Here is a 13857-nt window from a genome sequence, read left to right as displayed (position 1 = left end):
TTGCCCCATAGTTGCAGACCAGTCTCTAGGCCTGTGTGAGTGAGGCCTAATATCAGTCGATAACTTGGTGCTCCACTCTCTTGTTAAAATGTGGTAACTTTTGGTTCCAGTGCAAAATGCACCATCCAGAAAGAAATTAGCCTGTCTTTTAATTAGTCTATAGTTGCAGTAACTCTTTACAAAATTCAAAAACAGAAAAATCATTCTTGAAGCTTTGGAGAAAAATATTTATTACACGCATTTTTACATCACAAAGCATTTTGCTGATTATTTCAGAGCAATGGTAGTGAACAGCTGGGCTGACTATGGAAAACACTGGTGTGTCCGACAGTCCTTTTAGAAATTGTACGCCAACAGTGGAATATATGTGGCACTGTTTTTGAATAACACGGCACTTAACTGTGAAGGAAGTGGCACAATCTTGGTTGTTTCTCTTAAAATATTAAGGAGGTCTGTTCACTATTAAAACTTTTTTTTTTATTAATACACTTAAAAAAAAACAAAACAACCATTTTAAATGTGGATATAAAAATACCAGTATTAAAATCTTAACTTAATATGTACATTTTCATTTTGTATTATGTTTTAAATAATTATTTGGTTAGTTTCTATTTTCTACTTTAATTATTAACCTTTGTGCCACTTACTTACACATACTGCTGCAAAAATTAAATGAACATTAAAAAAAAAAACTCAAAACTTAATAGCAAAAGCTGAAATGAAAGTTTGACTTCCCCACTGCCAGCTGTACATAATCTGAAGCAAAGGTTTTCAACTTTTAGTCCGTGCATCATCTTAGTGCTGAAAATCAGTAAGACCCAGTATTGAGGCCAACTTTGAACACACACACACACACACACAAAAAGTGATTTCTGATTATATGTTGCACGTCTTTTTTGCGGTCCTCAGTTAAAATGAAAGATTTCTTCTTTCAGTAGATATAGACCTGAAATACGATATGCATCTTGGCTTTTGGCCATACACTATATGTTAGTGCTGACACTCTAAACCCAGATTTGATCTGTGTAAACCATCATACATACTGAAAATCTGTATTGTTTGGTGTTGTGCAGGTTACAAAGTTAATACACTATGCTGTCTTTAAGAAATTATACAGTTTTTGGACCGTTGACTCTTACGGCGACCAGTCTGTGGGACGTGGCTGTGGGAAGAAAGGGCTGTGACCCTTGTTGGGTAGTCCTCTGCATAGTAGCGCCCAGCAGGTCGGGGCTGAGGGATTGGCTGACCTAGGAAATAGCCCTCCTCCTCAGAGTCCGATGACGAGGAAGAGCAAGTAGAACACCAGTCATCTTCGTCTCTGTAGAGCCCCATGAAATGCTCAACCCGTGGGTCATTTTGCATTGAGCTCCCAAGCATATAGTCAGATCGGGTTTGGGGGTAGGCCACTGGTAGCCTATGTGAAGGATGCTGTAGGAGCATAGCACCATACGGAGGGTTGACCAGACCTTGCTGCTGGGGCTCATATGGCCTCTGCGCTTTCTCCAAAGGCACCATGTGAAGGGCATTGTCCGAGCGAGTCTTGCGGCTCTTATGGTGCCTGCCTGACCGGTGGTGGTGCGGCCTGCTGCGCCCTATGTGGCTTGTCGGGCGGGCTCTTTCTTTGCCCATCTCAGGTGCGCAGTACGCCCTCCTCTGTGGCTTCTCACTCATGGGGTGCTTTCTGATATTGATCTCATATCCATCATTATATCCATTGTCCACAGTGTCTTCTGAGAACTTGACCATCTGAGGAGGCCTGGATTGGGACTTGCTTCTCCTTAGAGCTGGGGCATGAACAAAGGTGGCAGGGAGATCTTCTGAATGTGGAGACAATGAGTGAACACCACCTTGTGTGTCTCCCCTCAGTGCCAGTGCAACCTCCTCCTCTTCTTCCACATTTCCCTTGTCAAGGTTGAGGTTGAGAGAATTGGCACTGTGATGAAGATGAGATGAATTAAATGTTCCCATGTTGCTCATCTTTTCACAGTCATCTGCCACTGACGGATCCTGCATGGGATGAAGGGTATAGACTAAAGGTCTATCCCTGCCGTCTCCATCCACTGATGCACCTAAGGAGGATGAACAGGGAAAGTCAATTTTGAACAGTTTTTTTTTTCTGATAATAAAAGAAAATGTAACTGAATTCATGCAACCAACACTCTCCTTACCAGTGATATTTGAGAGCGCTAGGGAGTCCATGGAGTCTCCAACACCCTTTTCAACATTCCTCAGCTCATCAGCAATGCATTCTAGGGAGTCTTCATACCACTGTCTGCTATCTGCCCAGAAGGCCTGTCTTCCTGCCCCAGACTGCTCCTGATCTTGGTCCAACTCCAGTTCTTGGATCTTTCTGGCACTTGCAGGACCTGGGTGACTTCCATAGGCTGAATCTCCCAGCCCATCCTGCGACTGGGCCCAATACATTTCAGGCAGGTTCTTCTTGCTCATCAGTCCAGGGCTAAGGCTATTGGCTCGGGATTGACTGGAGGAATGACTCTGGGTGGGGCTGGCAGGAGTGGGAGAGGAAATCCCCATAGATGTAGTATCAGGCTTTAGCCAGGGATCAGACACACTTATTAGCCTGTTTGTGTCACCAGAAGGACTGGGAGATTTTAGGGGTGGCTGTTGAAGTTGGTGTACCATCCCGCGGTCACCAAACTTGAGTAGAAGCTGAGTCATGTAGTCTTCATGCTGGGCCCACTCTTCTGGATCCTCCTCTCCCCCTGCATCCTGCTCCTCACGTTCCCGCCAGAACCTCTCCTCACCCAGGCCGAGATGGGCAAGCTTACGCCCCACAATATCAATGTCACCGTCGGCATCTCCATCACGCTCGCCATCCCCAAGCTTGTGCTCAAAGGATGGAATGGTGGCAGGAGGGTTGAAAAGCTGTGACTGCCTCCATTGTTCAGCTGGCCTGCTGCTCTTCCCCATGCGGACGCTGCGCCGTGATTCACGTGAACGAGCAGACTGGAATGCAGAATCAGATGAGTCTGAGGCATGAATGTCTTCCCCTTGGCTGCATGCCTTTGAGCAATAGATACGACCTTCCTTGGGCAGGAAGGGGCAACCCAGCAGAGATGTCTTACACTGAGCACAACAGAAGCACTGGTCAGTGGCATGCCAGTGTACACCTTCATAGGTCATCTGGGCATGATCAACACCTACATGATATGATTTAAAAAAAAAAAAAGGAGGTTATAGCATTACCAAAAAAAAGAATACAGTGGGACCTTGTTTTCAGGTCAGGGGAATGAAGTGCAAACTTACCAATGTTTTCGCCGCAGGACTCACAGTACTCTGCGTACAATGACTCAAAGCACCCACAGCAGTAGGGCTTTCCATCCTTCATTATGTACCGCTGGCCTCCTAGCATTGTCTCACACTCAAAACATGCAAAGTGCTTCATGTGCCAGTGACGACCCTCCGCTTCAGTGCACTCATCTGCAAAGATGATCTAAAGGGAAACACGTATTCTAATGTTAATTATGAGAAACTTTATGGACTAGCTTTGTTGTGAGACCTTTTTAAAACAAGAACACTACCCAATACCATATTACTGCCACTTACCTCATCGCAAGAAGAACATCGTGGCTTGAGAAGCTCGGCGTGGTGTCTGCCGCAGAGGATCTTGTCATTATGGTAGAAATAGATCAGATCCACCAGGAGTTCTTGACATGTGGCACATACAAAGCATGCTGGGTGCCAGCAGGGACTTGGTCCTGCTCTGGAGGCAAAAATTGCCATCTCGCTTCCCTTGATGTCTCCACAACACTGACAAACACAACAAAAAGCCTGTGAGATTCCAAAGGCAGGCAGGAAGCCTGAGAGTTCATTGAGCATGTAGCCTTGCTTAGGGTGATAAATATCCTACCTTGAGAATAAATGTGTGGGGATAATGCATAACAAATGCATAAGGGAATGCCATTTCACAGTAGGTGTGAGATGCAATCGATACCCATGAAATATGCAGGGCAAACAAAGCAGGATTATGAGATAGCTACTCAATATATATCATATATCTGCTGATGTTTCATTTGCAGTGATGCTGAAACAAAGAAGGCCAAACAACAGGTGATCATACTGCAAATGCCAAAGGCATACGGTGCAGTCAAAACACGTCAGTGAATCCAACATTAATGATAATCCTTGCTGAAATTTTAATATTTTCAAGGTAACACAGATTGCTATTAAAAAGAGATGGATTGCCCATGTAACCTGGCCCAGTATTTTCCTGGGTTACAACCCTTTGCAGATAAATGTGTTCATTGGAAAGCCCTACATTCAAAAAAATGCTGAATCCAACCTTCCAAGCATAGCTGCTTTACCAGCGAAGATTTGAGGACAAGCTCAAACTTATTTGGCTTTCTCTGTGTTACAATCAGTGGCTGTTTCACTTTGCTGTGAAACCCTCAATTTCTCATTAGGCATTGCTGAAGAAATGAGCAGCATTTTTGTCCTGTAATCTTAAAACAGAAAGCATTGGCCTTGGCTCCAAGTGGAAGAATCATATGACTCCGTAGAGATGGCTTGAGCATGTCTGAACGTACAGTCTTTATATAACTACGCAGAGTTACGAGACACCCATAGGCAGCATGGGATTGCGTGCCCAGCTGTTTACCATTATTACGAGGGTGAACAGCCAGGGGCCTTGGATATGCGGGTGTTGTGTGTCTCTGGAAGTCAGGGCACTAGGAAACTGGAGCTTGACAAATTGTGTGTGTGCATCCAAACGTCTTATATCCTGGAATTGCATGTGCAGTAAAAGTATGGCTGTCTGAGCTAGAGGGTGACAACAGCTCACAGAGCCTGAATGAATACGCATACATTTCCGGTGTGTCTAACCATGTTTGTGTGTCCGCTGGTGATCATATGAGTCCATTCGGTGTGCGCGACCTTGCATCCCTATGTTAGCAACTGCTTTCAGATGGTGACAGACTTCATCCGCCTGTCCAGGGGAATTAACATGGCGTCGCTGTATCTGCTCTTCTTGGACGCCTGGCAGAGGATGTGGCTCACTTACTTGTCAGGGCTGAATTTTGGCGGAAGCCACACAACACTAATATTTACGTCTGCTGCGCTGAGGGGAAGTTTTTGAGAAACATGATCAAGGATAGCTCGACTGGCACTAGATGTTATGCATCGCCAAATGAGCGGTATAAAACAGAGGTCGGGTTTTAGGATTGTTCCCATTTTTGTGTTTGCTCCATGTGACTTCAGCCAGAAAATGGAACCAAGGTGTCTGTTTTCCCAAAAGTCCAACTTTCCAAAAAATATTTACAAATAATCATGCGAAAATCTTTAGCCTGTCCACATAAAGGCTAAAAAAAACCCCAAAACAAAAACAAAAAAACCCCAAAAACTATCTCCATGTTTCCATAGAGTCAAAACCAGCTGCATATACTGTAAACAAACAGTAAATGTGGAATCACATACCACATACTGTGACTGCTTTGGAAAAAAAAAAGCTGGATTTGAAGAGTATGGTAAGAATTACTTATTAACCTTTGGATTTTTGTTGCCGTCTGTCATGCTGGGCTATAGAGGGGCAGGAGGAAATTGGCTGATTTCCTCATGAACAACTAGCTTGTCTACTCGGTTTAATCATGAGCCTCCCAATTTCCTTGTTTCCCCTCTTGCCCTAACAGGGAAGTTTATGTCCATGATTAAAACTGCTACATTAGCCAATCAGGATTGTTCTTTGGGTTGCCAGGCATTTGGATGGGACAGAGGATGTTAGTAGCACATGATATAAATAACTTAAGACCCACCAGTTGGTTTCCCTGTAAATGATTACATGTGGCTGTGTGAGTGCTAAGTGATGCGAGTGGTCTTCGTGTGCACTTACAGCATGCCTGTATATGTGTGGTCATGAGTATCCATGTGTAGCACCTACATTTTCACAGCGGGTGTGTTGCAGAGCTCGGGGGAGGACCTTGGGTGTTCCTCTCCCCAGTGCCTCCCTCTTCCTCTGAGTGCTGAACATGTGGAGCTCCCTCTTTTCCTCCTCTGTTAGAGAGTGGCAGTAACGCACCTGTTGAAAAAAGAAAACAGAAAAGAGCGATGAGTTGATGAAAGAAAAGAACAGAGGTCAACTTATGGTTAAAACGGAAGTCGTTCAAGATGAGAAACGGCATCTCGAGACATCCACCGATTACTGCTGACGTTCTGGCTTTCATCTTTGTGTGCAACATTGGGGAAAAGTATCGCAGAGAGTCCATATATGGCTGCAAAAAGGGTTAATTAATGCTAATTCTCCTCAAGGCTGCGTTGAAAGTGATACACACAAACCCTTCCTCTGTGTTTAGAGAGGGTGATGAAGGTTCAGATAAAAAAGGACCGAGACTGTCCTAACAACCAGCTCAGTCGTTCTCTAAACAACAGTAAACGATGTGCGAGCGAGCTCACACACACACACACACACACACACACACACACGCACGCTCGCTGCCTTTCATGCACACAAAGCATTTATCCCTTCTAACCACAGTTACGCAAGGAATCCTCAGGCAGTTTGCTTCCCCAACCACCAGGTCTGCCAACAAACATCATAAAACTGCTCAGTCAAACACTGTGTTTGTGTGTGTTGAGTCTACCTATTGTGTGTGTGTGTGTATATAGAGACCACCTCTGTCCCCTATGTTGGTGATAACACTCCACCATATTGTCTAATGTAAACTCTATTAACACAGATGTGAAAGGAGTGCTGGTTTACACCCCATAAAGCCATATAGAAGAGGCTGGCTTGTACTTTACTGTCACAGGAGGTTTTCTTTTAGTGGACAGGGCTGAGGGAATGTAGCTATTGTTTCAGCTTTACTACAAAAGCCCTGCGAGATTGTGTAGGATTTACGCAGCTGCAGGCTTCAGTTCAGTTAGAAGTGAGTGCCAGTAAAAACTGTTGTAGCGCACTCGAAAACTTTCTCAGAATGACAAGCTTTGCAAGCTTCACCTTAAATTTGCAGCAGCCATGCATCTGTGCCACGACTGCCAATGTCACTCGTGGCACAGATGTGGATGTTAGCTTTATCCTCTCTTGGCTAAGCTCCATATCTCTCTCTTCAGGTCTCACGTGCTCTGTTTCTTTCCCGCATTATCTCTACCTCGTTGTCGTGCGGTGGAAGCTGGTAAAGGAGCTGTCGGATTCTGTGCTTCTCTCCTGGACTGTTCACATACGGCACCTTGTCTTCTGGCAGGCAGGCGAAATACATCTGGACCTGAAGATGGAGACATGTAAATGAGATTTTGTCAAGTCATCTGAAGCTTTTTTTTTTCTTTAAGAGTAAGCAAAAGAGGAGGGTTTGTTTCTCCTCTTTTATTCAGATGGAGGATATCAGTGGAGAATGACTGCACGCACAGCAACGCACTCCCTTCTTTTGTGACACTGTGGGCCAAACATGTCAACCTTTCTCCAGTCACAGGCGCCCGACTGTTAAATCTCTCCACATAAAAGGAGACAGCAAAGGGACTGTAAATGTTAATGTTTGCCTTGGTTAATTTCCCCTGACAGGAGCAATGGAAACAAGAACAAACTTTTGTTTGTTGGTGTGCACTGCCGTGAAGAAAATATAGGAAAATATGTGAGACCGCAGTTATTTCTGACTGAAATGAGATGAACATGAACACTACTGGATGTGAGAAAAAAAAAAAAAAAAAAAAAATCCACAGCCAGATGTTAAGTTCAGCGTGCAGCACTACTAATCTGCTAGTATGGCACAGGCAGCACACTGCGCAGCATAACCTTGTTTGAACTAAACTATAAGCACGCTGTCAACTCGCAGGTTTACACGAAAAAAATTAAATCCTCTGTCAGCTTAAATGTTCATGTGTGCGCCCATACAAAGAGAGGTGGAAAGAACACACTGGAAGACACAGCAGTGAGACAAAAAAGCATGTGTGCGTGTTTTTTTCTTAATGGTCAAATTAAGTAATTTTGGAATTAAGGTCCTACCTGTTCAGGCCTGAGTCCTGGTGGCACCCATGCATATTCCTCCAACGCGCACCCAGAGTCATCATCTGAGGTGGAGCTCCTCTGGAAGCCCACGGATATCTTCCCCATCTTCCCACCAGTGCGAGTTTCCATCTCGGGGCCTCGAGGTAAAGGACGCTCCCCTCTCTCACCGCGCTCCAGGTTCATCACACACGGGCGCTGCGAGCAAATAAAGGAGGATTAGGAGTCATAAAGAACAGACCCAGCCTTTCATTCATATATGCTTTTTAGCCCTCCTCTGTTTGCTTCATATGCTTTCTCTAATTACACGCAAAGTTCTGGCTTTTACTTTCTTGGCACCAGTTGGCTGGGATACGGCTGATCTAGGATTATTTTTTTTATTTTTTTTTGCACTTACTGTAAATTCCTCTGAATTTCTTAAAAGCCTCCAATCCGCCAATTAGCTTTAATCTCTGTTTCTTCTCCTTTCTCAACAAGATAATTGCTTTGATCCCGGCACTGTTTTTAGAGTTTAACATAATGGCTAGAAAAATATGAGAAGAGCAAAGAACAAACAGAGAAGAAAGGACAAGCTCTCCGTGGCATATCTCAGAATCCTTCCACAATTCAAACCTCTTGAGTCATCCTCAAAAATAACTAATATGTTATTTTCCATCCCATTAGTGTACTTTATCCTGCTTCCTTTGTTTAAATATTGAAGCATCATACTGGATGACTGAAAATTGTCCACCTTCAAAGGATACTTGAGACAAACTTTGATCAAACATATATAATGGAAAATTATACCAGGCTTTTTCCAGCATGGTAAGCGTTTGGGACACATAAACATACAGCAGCGGCACTGTTTGGAATAAGGGCTTTAAAAGTCTGTCATTTCTTTTTAAGTCGTATTATGTGGAGATGTATGCACCATGATGCAGTGCCCACTGTAGCATCAACATAAGATTAATGCCACAGTTCATATTACATAGTTTATAAATAAAAGTTCCCATTGACAGTGATGTGAGTATGAGGTCAAAAGGAGACCTTATCTGTGAGCTCACAAATCAAGCACTGAAGTGGATCAGATGTCAAGTTAGGCGACAAACAGACACACATACAGAGATTGATTTATTAGTGAGATGTGCGTCCTGCACAATAGGATCATTTCCCGTTTCAGTAAAAAGAGGCTTGCAAGGTGCATCCACTACTTTTGGTTTAAACTAAGCTAGTAATACTCTGACATAACAAGATGCAGCTCAAATTTCCATCTGTTAGCCACAAGAAACCTGTTGGTCTTATCGTCTATGCTAGCAAGGCTCGAAGCCTCTGAAACAGCTTTAAGGATGCCCACATGTTGTCACCACTGCATACAGCGTATAGTGTACGGATAGTGACTTCAAAACAAGCACAAATGACAAATGATTTAGCGATCGTGAAGAACTAAACGCATCCGCTCAGACTACTGCGTGATTCTGCTGTCAGACGCCTTTCAAGAAGCCTTTGTTATTTCTCTTTACAAGCTGATAAGAGTAGTACATGAATGGGGGTTAATCTGTCTTGTTGTTGTGTGTCTCCCGCCTTCATCGGCCTGATAACACAGCTTTGGTCTCAAGGTGTTGAAAAACGTTCCTCTTCTTTGACCTTGCTGACTCTGCCTCTTTGACATGCAAATCCGGACCACAATAGGGCTTATTTGGGGTAAGGCAGTCAGAAACTTTACACCGGCCCACCTCACTGGATAGATCTTTCACAAAAGAGCCATGCCATCGGGGACATTACAGTCTGGATGGCTTCCACTGAGCAAAAATGATGTGGTAAGCATGCCTGTAGAGCTGGCAATCAAATTTATTCAGACAAATGTTGGTGCTGTGTGATACCCAGCCATTTGGGGACTGGAGGTGGTGGTTAATGAGGGTTAGGAACAGTCGAATGCTGTCACCGGAGAAACAAGCAGAGCAGCAAGGCAAAAAAATAAATAAATAAATAACATAACCACAAGAATAAGTTTCATCCTATCAGCTGCGACTGAACTCACAATGCAAAGTAGGAAGGCCTGGAGAGTGAGGTGAGCAGGCTGACAGGGTTCCCTCCACCACAAATCCAACCCCTCTGTAAGAAGACAGGTATTAACATACCCATAATTAGCATACAGTCAAATAAAGCCCAGGGCTTCAAAACTTGAAATTTAAAGATTACAAATGGTGTTTAAGGTCTAACTGCGTCTCTTATTACAGGACAAAGGGGTTTTTTGAGTGTTGCTTTGTTCTTCGGTGACTAATCTATCAGGTTTTATGGTAGGATAGATAATGTTATCACTCAGAAGCTTTTCTTTACTTGTTCTTCTTTATCTCATGTAACCTAGTTAAGACCAGTAAGTAGATGTAGATGAGTAATTCTTATTTTAAAGATTATTTGATGCCAATAATATGGTTGTTTCTGAATTGGTCTGAAGACCTGAAGGCCAAAACCTAATGCCTTAAATATCACTGTCTGTGTTTTTCATTATTAATGAATGTGGCAGTTCCAGATAGTTTTGCGCAATGTCTGAAAAACCGCAGACCCAAATCCCAAAGACATTCAGCTTCCTATCATATATAACAAAATAAAGCAGCAAATCCCTCCTTTTGAAGATGCTGAAACCAGAGAACGGTTGAGACGCTGCTGAACTGCTTGAATTACAATCAACTAGAAACTAGCTGATTTTGAGGGTGGCTTGCTTTCGTTTCGCCGGTTTCCGTCTGCCCTTCAGCTCTCCTGCTTCTCATCGCACAAGTAAGCGGGGAAAAAGGTGACTGCAGATTCCTGAGCCAACATACACAGCAACTCACATTTCACCATGTCACCTCTTGGCAATAACACAATGGCTGCCTTTGTCCAAAACAAAAACACAACGTCCACCTATTCGGAATCTAAACGCAGGTCGCGCAATGAAGACGTGACAGGAAGAAGTTTAAAAAAAAACATTTTAGGAGTCACATCATTGGGGCTGTGTAAACAGGGGCCAGATGTAGCCGGCTAACTTAACCATGTGTGACTCTCCCACTTATCTGACCCTTTATAACTGTATAACACATCATAATGTCTTGAGTCACTTGGACACTTTACCTCCACTGCCATCACTTTATCCACATAGTCAGATACATTTTATTTATTACACTCACCCATATAATGCATACCGTGTATGCTGTGTACCTTACCGGCTACAAATGTATATAATATTTTGATATCTGTATATAGTGTTTTGACGTGTGTGTATATGTGTGTATATGTAAATGTGGGTATTGACACTGATATATATATTTATGTATATAGTGCTTATGTATATGTGTATAGATTTTTGCTATTTTATTTTATTCTATTCTATTTTAGTTTTTAGTTTAGTTATTTGTTCCTACTCATCCTTTTTCATTTTTTCTCTGTATTGAGCTGCTGTAATGCACAAATTTCCCTGTCGTGGGATCATTAAAGTTTTATCTTATCTTATACGAGCACTCCATCATCAAGTGAGTCAAATGTGTTATTTTCAGATGAAGTAAAGGAATACTTCCCTTTTAAATCAAACAGCAGTTATAGCTTGAGTTACCTGCAGTTAATATAATGGACAAATATGAAGATTCTGAGTGATACGCTAAAAACAAATAAACAAAAAAGGAGTATAAAGTTTTTTTCCTAAATGCCGTGAGATTTGACTTAGGAAAACAATTAAATTGCAGAGTTCAAAGGCCGAGGTCAATTCTCTTTGACTGCTAAAGAGTGTTATTTTAAGGCCAAATGGGTGTCAGGGGGTGCAGAGGAGATTAAAACAGTTGGAGTGAGACCACCTGCACAGCCACAAGATGCAAGACTTGACATATTTCTAAATAAAGAAACACACATGCAGGTTCATCCTCAGCATGAGTAATGGTTGACTTGTGCAAGTGTTTTCCACCAGCAGGGCTCTGAATGTGTTTGCAAGTTTCAGTAAGTTTAGCCTACTCATCTATTTTTCTCTTACCTCCGGGAACAGCATCTCTCTTTCCACCCTCTGCATAAAGACCTCATTCACTTCCACAATCCCCTGGTCGCACAGCTCTCCAGCTCTGGCAACATGTCTGCAGCGTCAAGCACAGCGTCAAGCACAGCGGATGCGCGTTCTAATCAGATCCAGATCCCATTCAGTCAGGAAGTGTCCCACACCAAAGCCTCAGCCTTTGAAAGCCAACATCAGCTATGATGAGAGTCTAAAAAGTGAGCAGCTCTCACTCCAGAGCAGGGTGGCAGCTCAGTTAGCAATCCAAAATTTTTATGGTCTAGTGAGCGACGAGTGAGGGCAGGGAGGGCGACGTCTCTATCTGGAGTGTCTCTGATCCCACTGTGAGAGTGTGCTCTTGGGGGCAGCCGAGCCTTGGCTGCCCCTCCCTCATTCTCCCTGCCTGCCGCTACACTTCAGTCACTCTCTCACACACACACACCCTTCAGAGTCAACACCCCCCCCCCTCCCTATATCTACACCCCTTTCTCCTGACACTGAGCCCACCACCCTGCACCCCCCCCCCCCCCCCCCCCCCACACACACACACACACTAGCTGAAGGATTCCTGAGAGCCAGATGACATGTCCACCCTCCTCTCTCACACCTTCTCTTTGTCTCTATCAGCCTGTCCTTTCTTTCATTACATTTTAAGGAAACCTCAAAAGTGTAAAAAAAAAAAAAAAAAGTACAAGATACTTTTTTCTCTTTTTTTGAAATACTGACACATGTTTAAGATGAATTTCCCTCCATTTCCCCATTAGGGATTAAAATTCTATCTATGATGCGAGTGGCTGCACACTTTCACCTTGGTTCTCATAAAAATGTTCCTGGGATCATCCACTTTGATGCCATTTGCTCTAATAATGTTGCATTAATTTGTCCTCATCTACTGATTAGATCATGTGGTGGGTAATCGGTTCTCGACCCGGCTGCCCTATTATCTCAGCAACAAAATCTGTTACCTTGTGCACAAAAAATGGGCAGAATCAAAGTACTTAAAAGGTTTGATCGCTACTTGGTGACAACGAGGCATCACTGATGCTTGAGACTTGAAACAAATTATAACAACCTATAATACAGTATTTTGGCCACTAGGGGCAACAATGACAAACTGTAAACACAACTGACATACAACATTATTCTCAAAGAACTATTAAATTGTGTAAAAGGCTCAAAACTTATGATTTTATTGGGCTTATATAGTCTATTATAAGCATCCACTACTTTAAACATGCCTAGCCAGCTGGAATATACTGTTACACACACTTTTTATTCACTCCTATTAATTGAGGACTTATAAGAGCACCTTAAATAATTTTAGCACAGTAGCAATTATAACCATTGCAACACTTTGACTCTTCTCTTTTTCAGCCATGCTGTTACAGATCTTTTGCTGTGCTTGGCATCATTGTTCTCTTGCATGATCCAATTTGGGTCAAGCTTTAGACGTCAGACAGATGTGACATCACCACTTTGGCCTCATCTGTAAAAAGGACGTTGTTCCAGAAGTCTTGTGGTTTGTTCAGATGCAACTTTGCAAACTCACACCGTGCTGCCCTGTTCTTTTAGAGAGAAGAGGTTTCCTCCTGGCAACCCTTCCAAACAAGCTATACTTGTTCAGTCTCACACTATCTGATGATTAGTTAATAAAGTACACATGATTAGCAGCACCTACCTGCTATTTACCCTCTTACTTCCAATGGAAGCAGTAAGGGCCTTTTTAGACTCGCCTCATCAAGCAGACACAGAACATTAGTGTTAATTTAGAGTCAAAATAAAAGATGCTTTCAAGTTTCTTAAACCTGACATGACTTCTTGAGGTCCTCAGTATGAGTGACCCACTTTTACATACAAGGATTCATGTGACCCACTGTTTATATAACAATATTGATAATAGCAACTTTGAGTCTTTGTT

General features: G+C 43.0%; 1 protein-coding gene across 6 annotated transcripts in view; it reads right to left on the bottom strand.

Moving 5' to 3' along the window:
• Positions 1-239: 239 nt before the first annotated feature.
• Positions 240-13857, bottom strand: part of prickle1b (prickle homolog 1b) — a 74807-nt gene continuing 61189 nt past the window's right edge. For 3 of the 6 annotated variants that reach the window (XM_030719978.1, XM_030719981.1, XM_030719982.1), the window contains 7 exons: positions 7949-8146; positions 7101-7214; positions 5894-6031; positions 3568-3771; positions 3268-3454; positions 2169-3161; positions 463-2069 (listed from right to left, as the gene is read on the bottom strand). In XM_030719978.1, the coding sequence (XP_030575838.1) occupies positions 1102-2069; positions 2169-3161; positions 3268-3454; positions 3568-3771; positions 5894-6031; positions 7101-7214; positions 7949-8146 (2802 nt within the window). In that variant the 3' untranslated portion in view covers positions 463-1101. The other 3 variants (XM_030719983.1, XM_030719980.1, XM_030719979.1) reach the window with 3 other exon arrangements.

Source organism: Archocentrus centrarchus, chromosome 23, assembly GCF_007364275.1.
Source record: "Archocentrus centrarchus isolate MPI-CPG fArcCen1 chromosome 23, fArcCen1, whole genome shotgun sequence".
NCBI lineage: Eukaryota > Metazoa > Chordata > Actinopteri > Cichliformes > Cichlidae > Archocentrus > Archocentrus centrarchus.
This window is presented reverse-complemented; position numbering and strand designations above follow the sequence as displayed.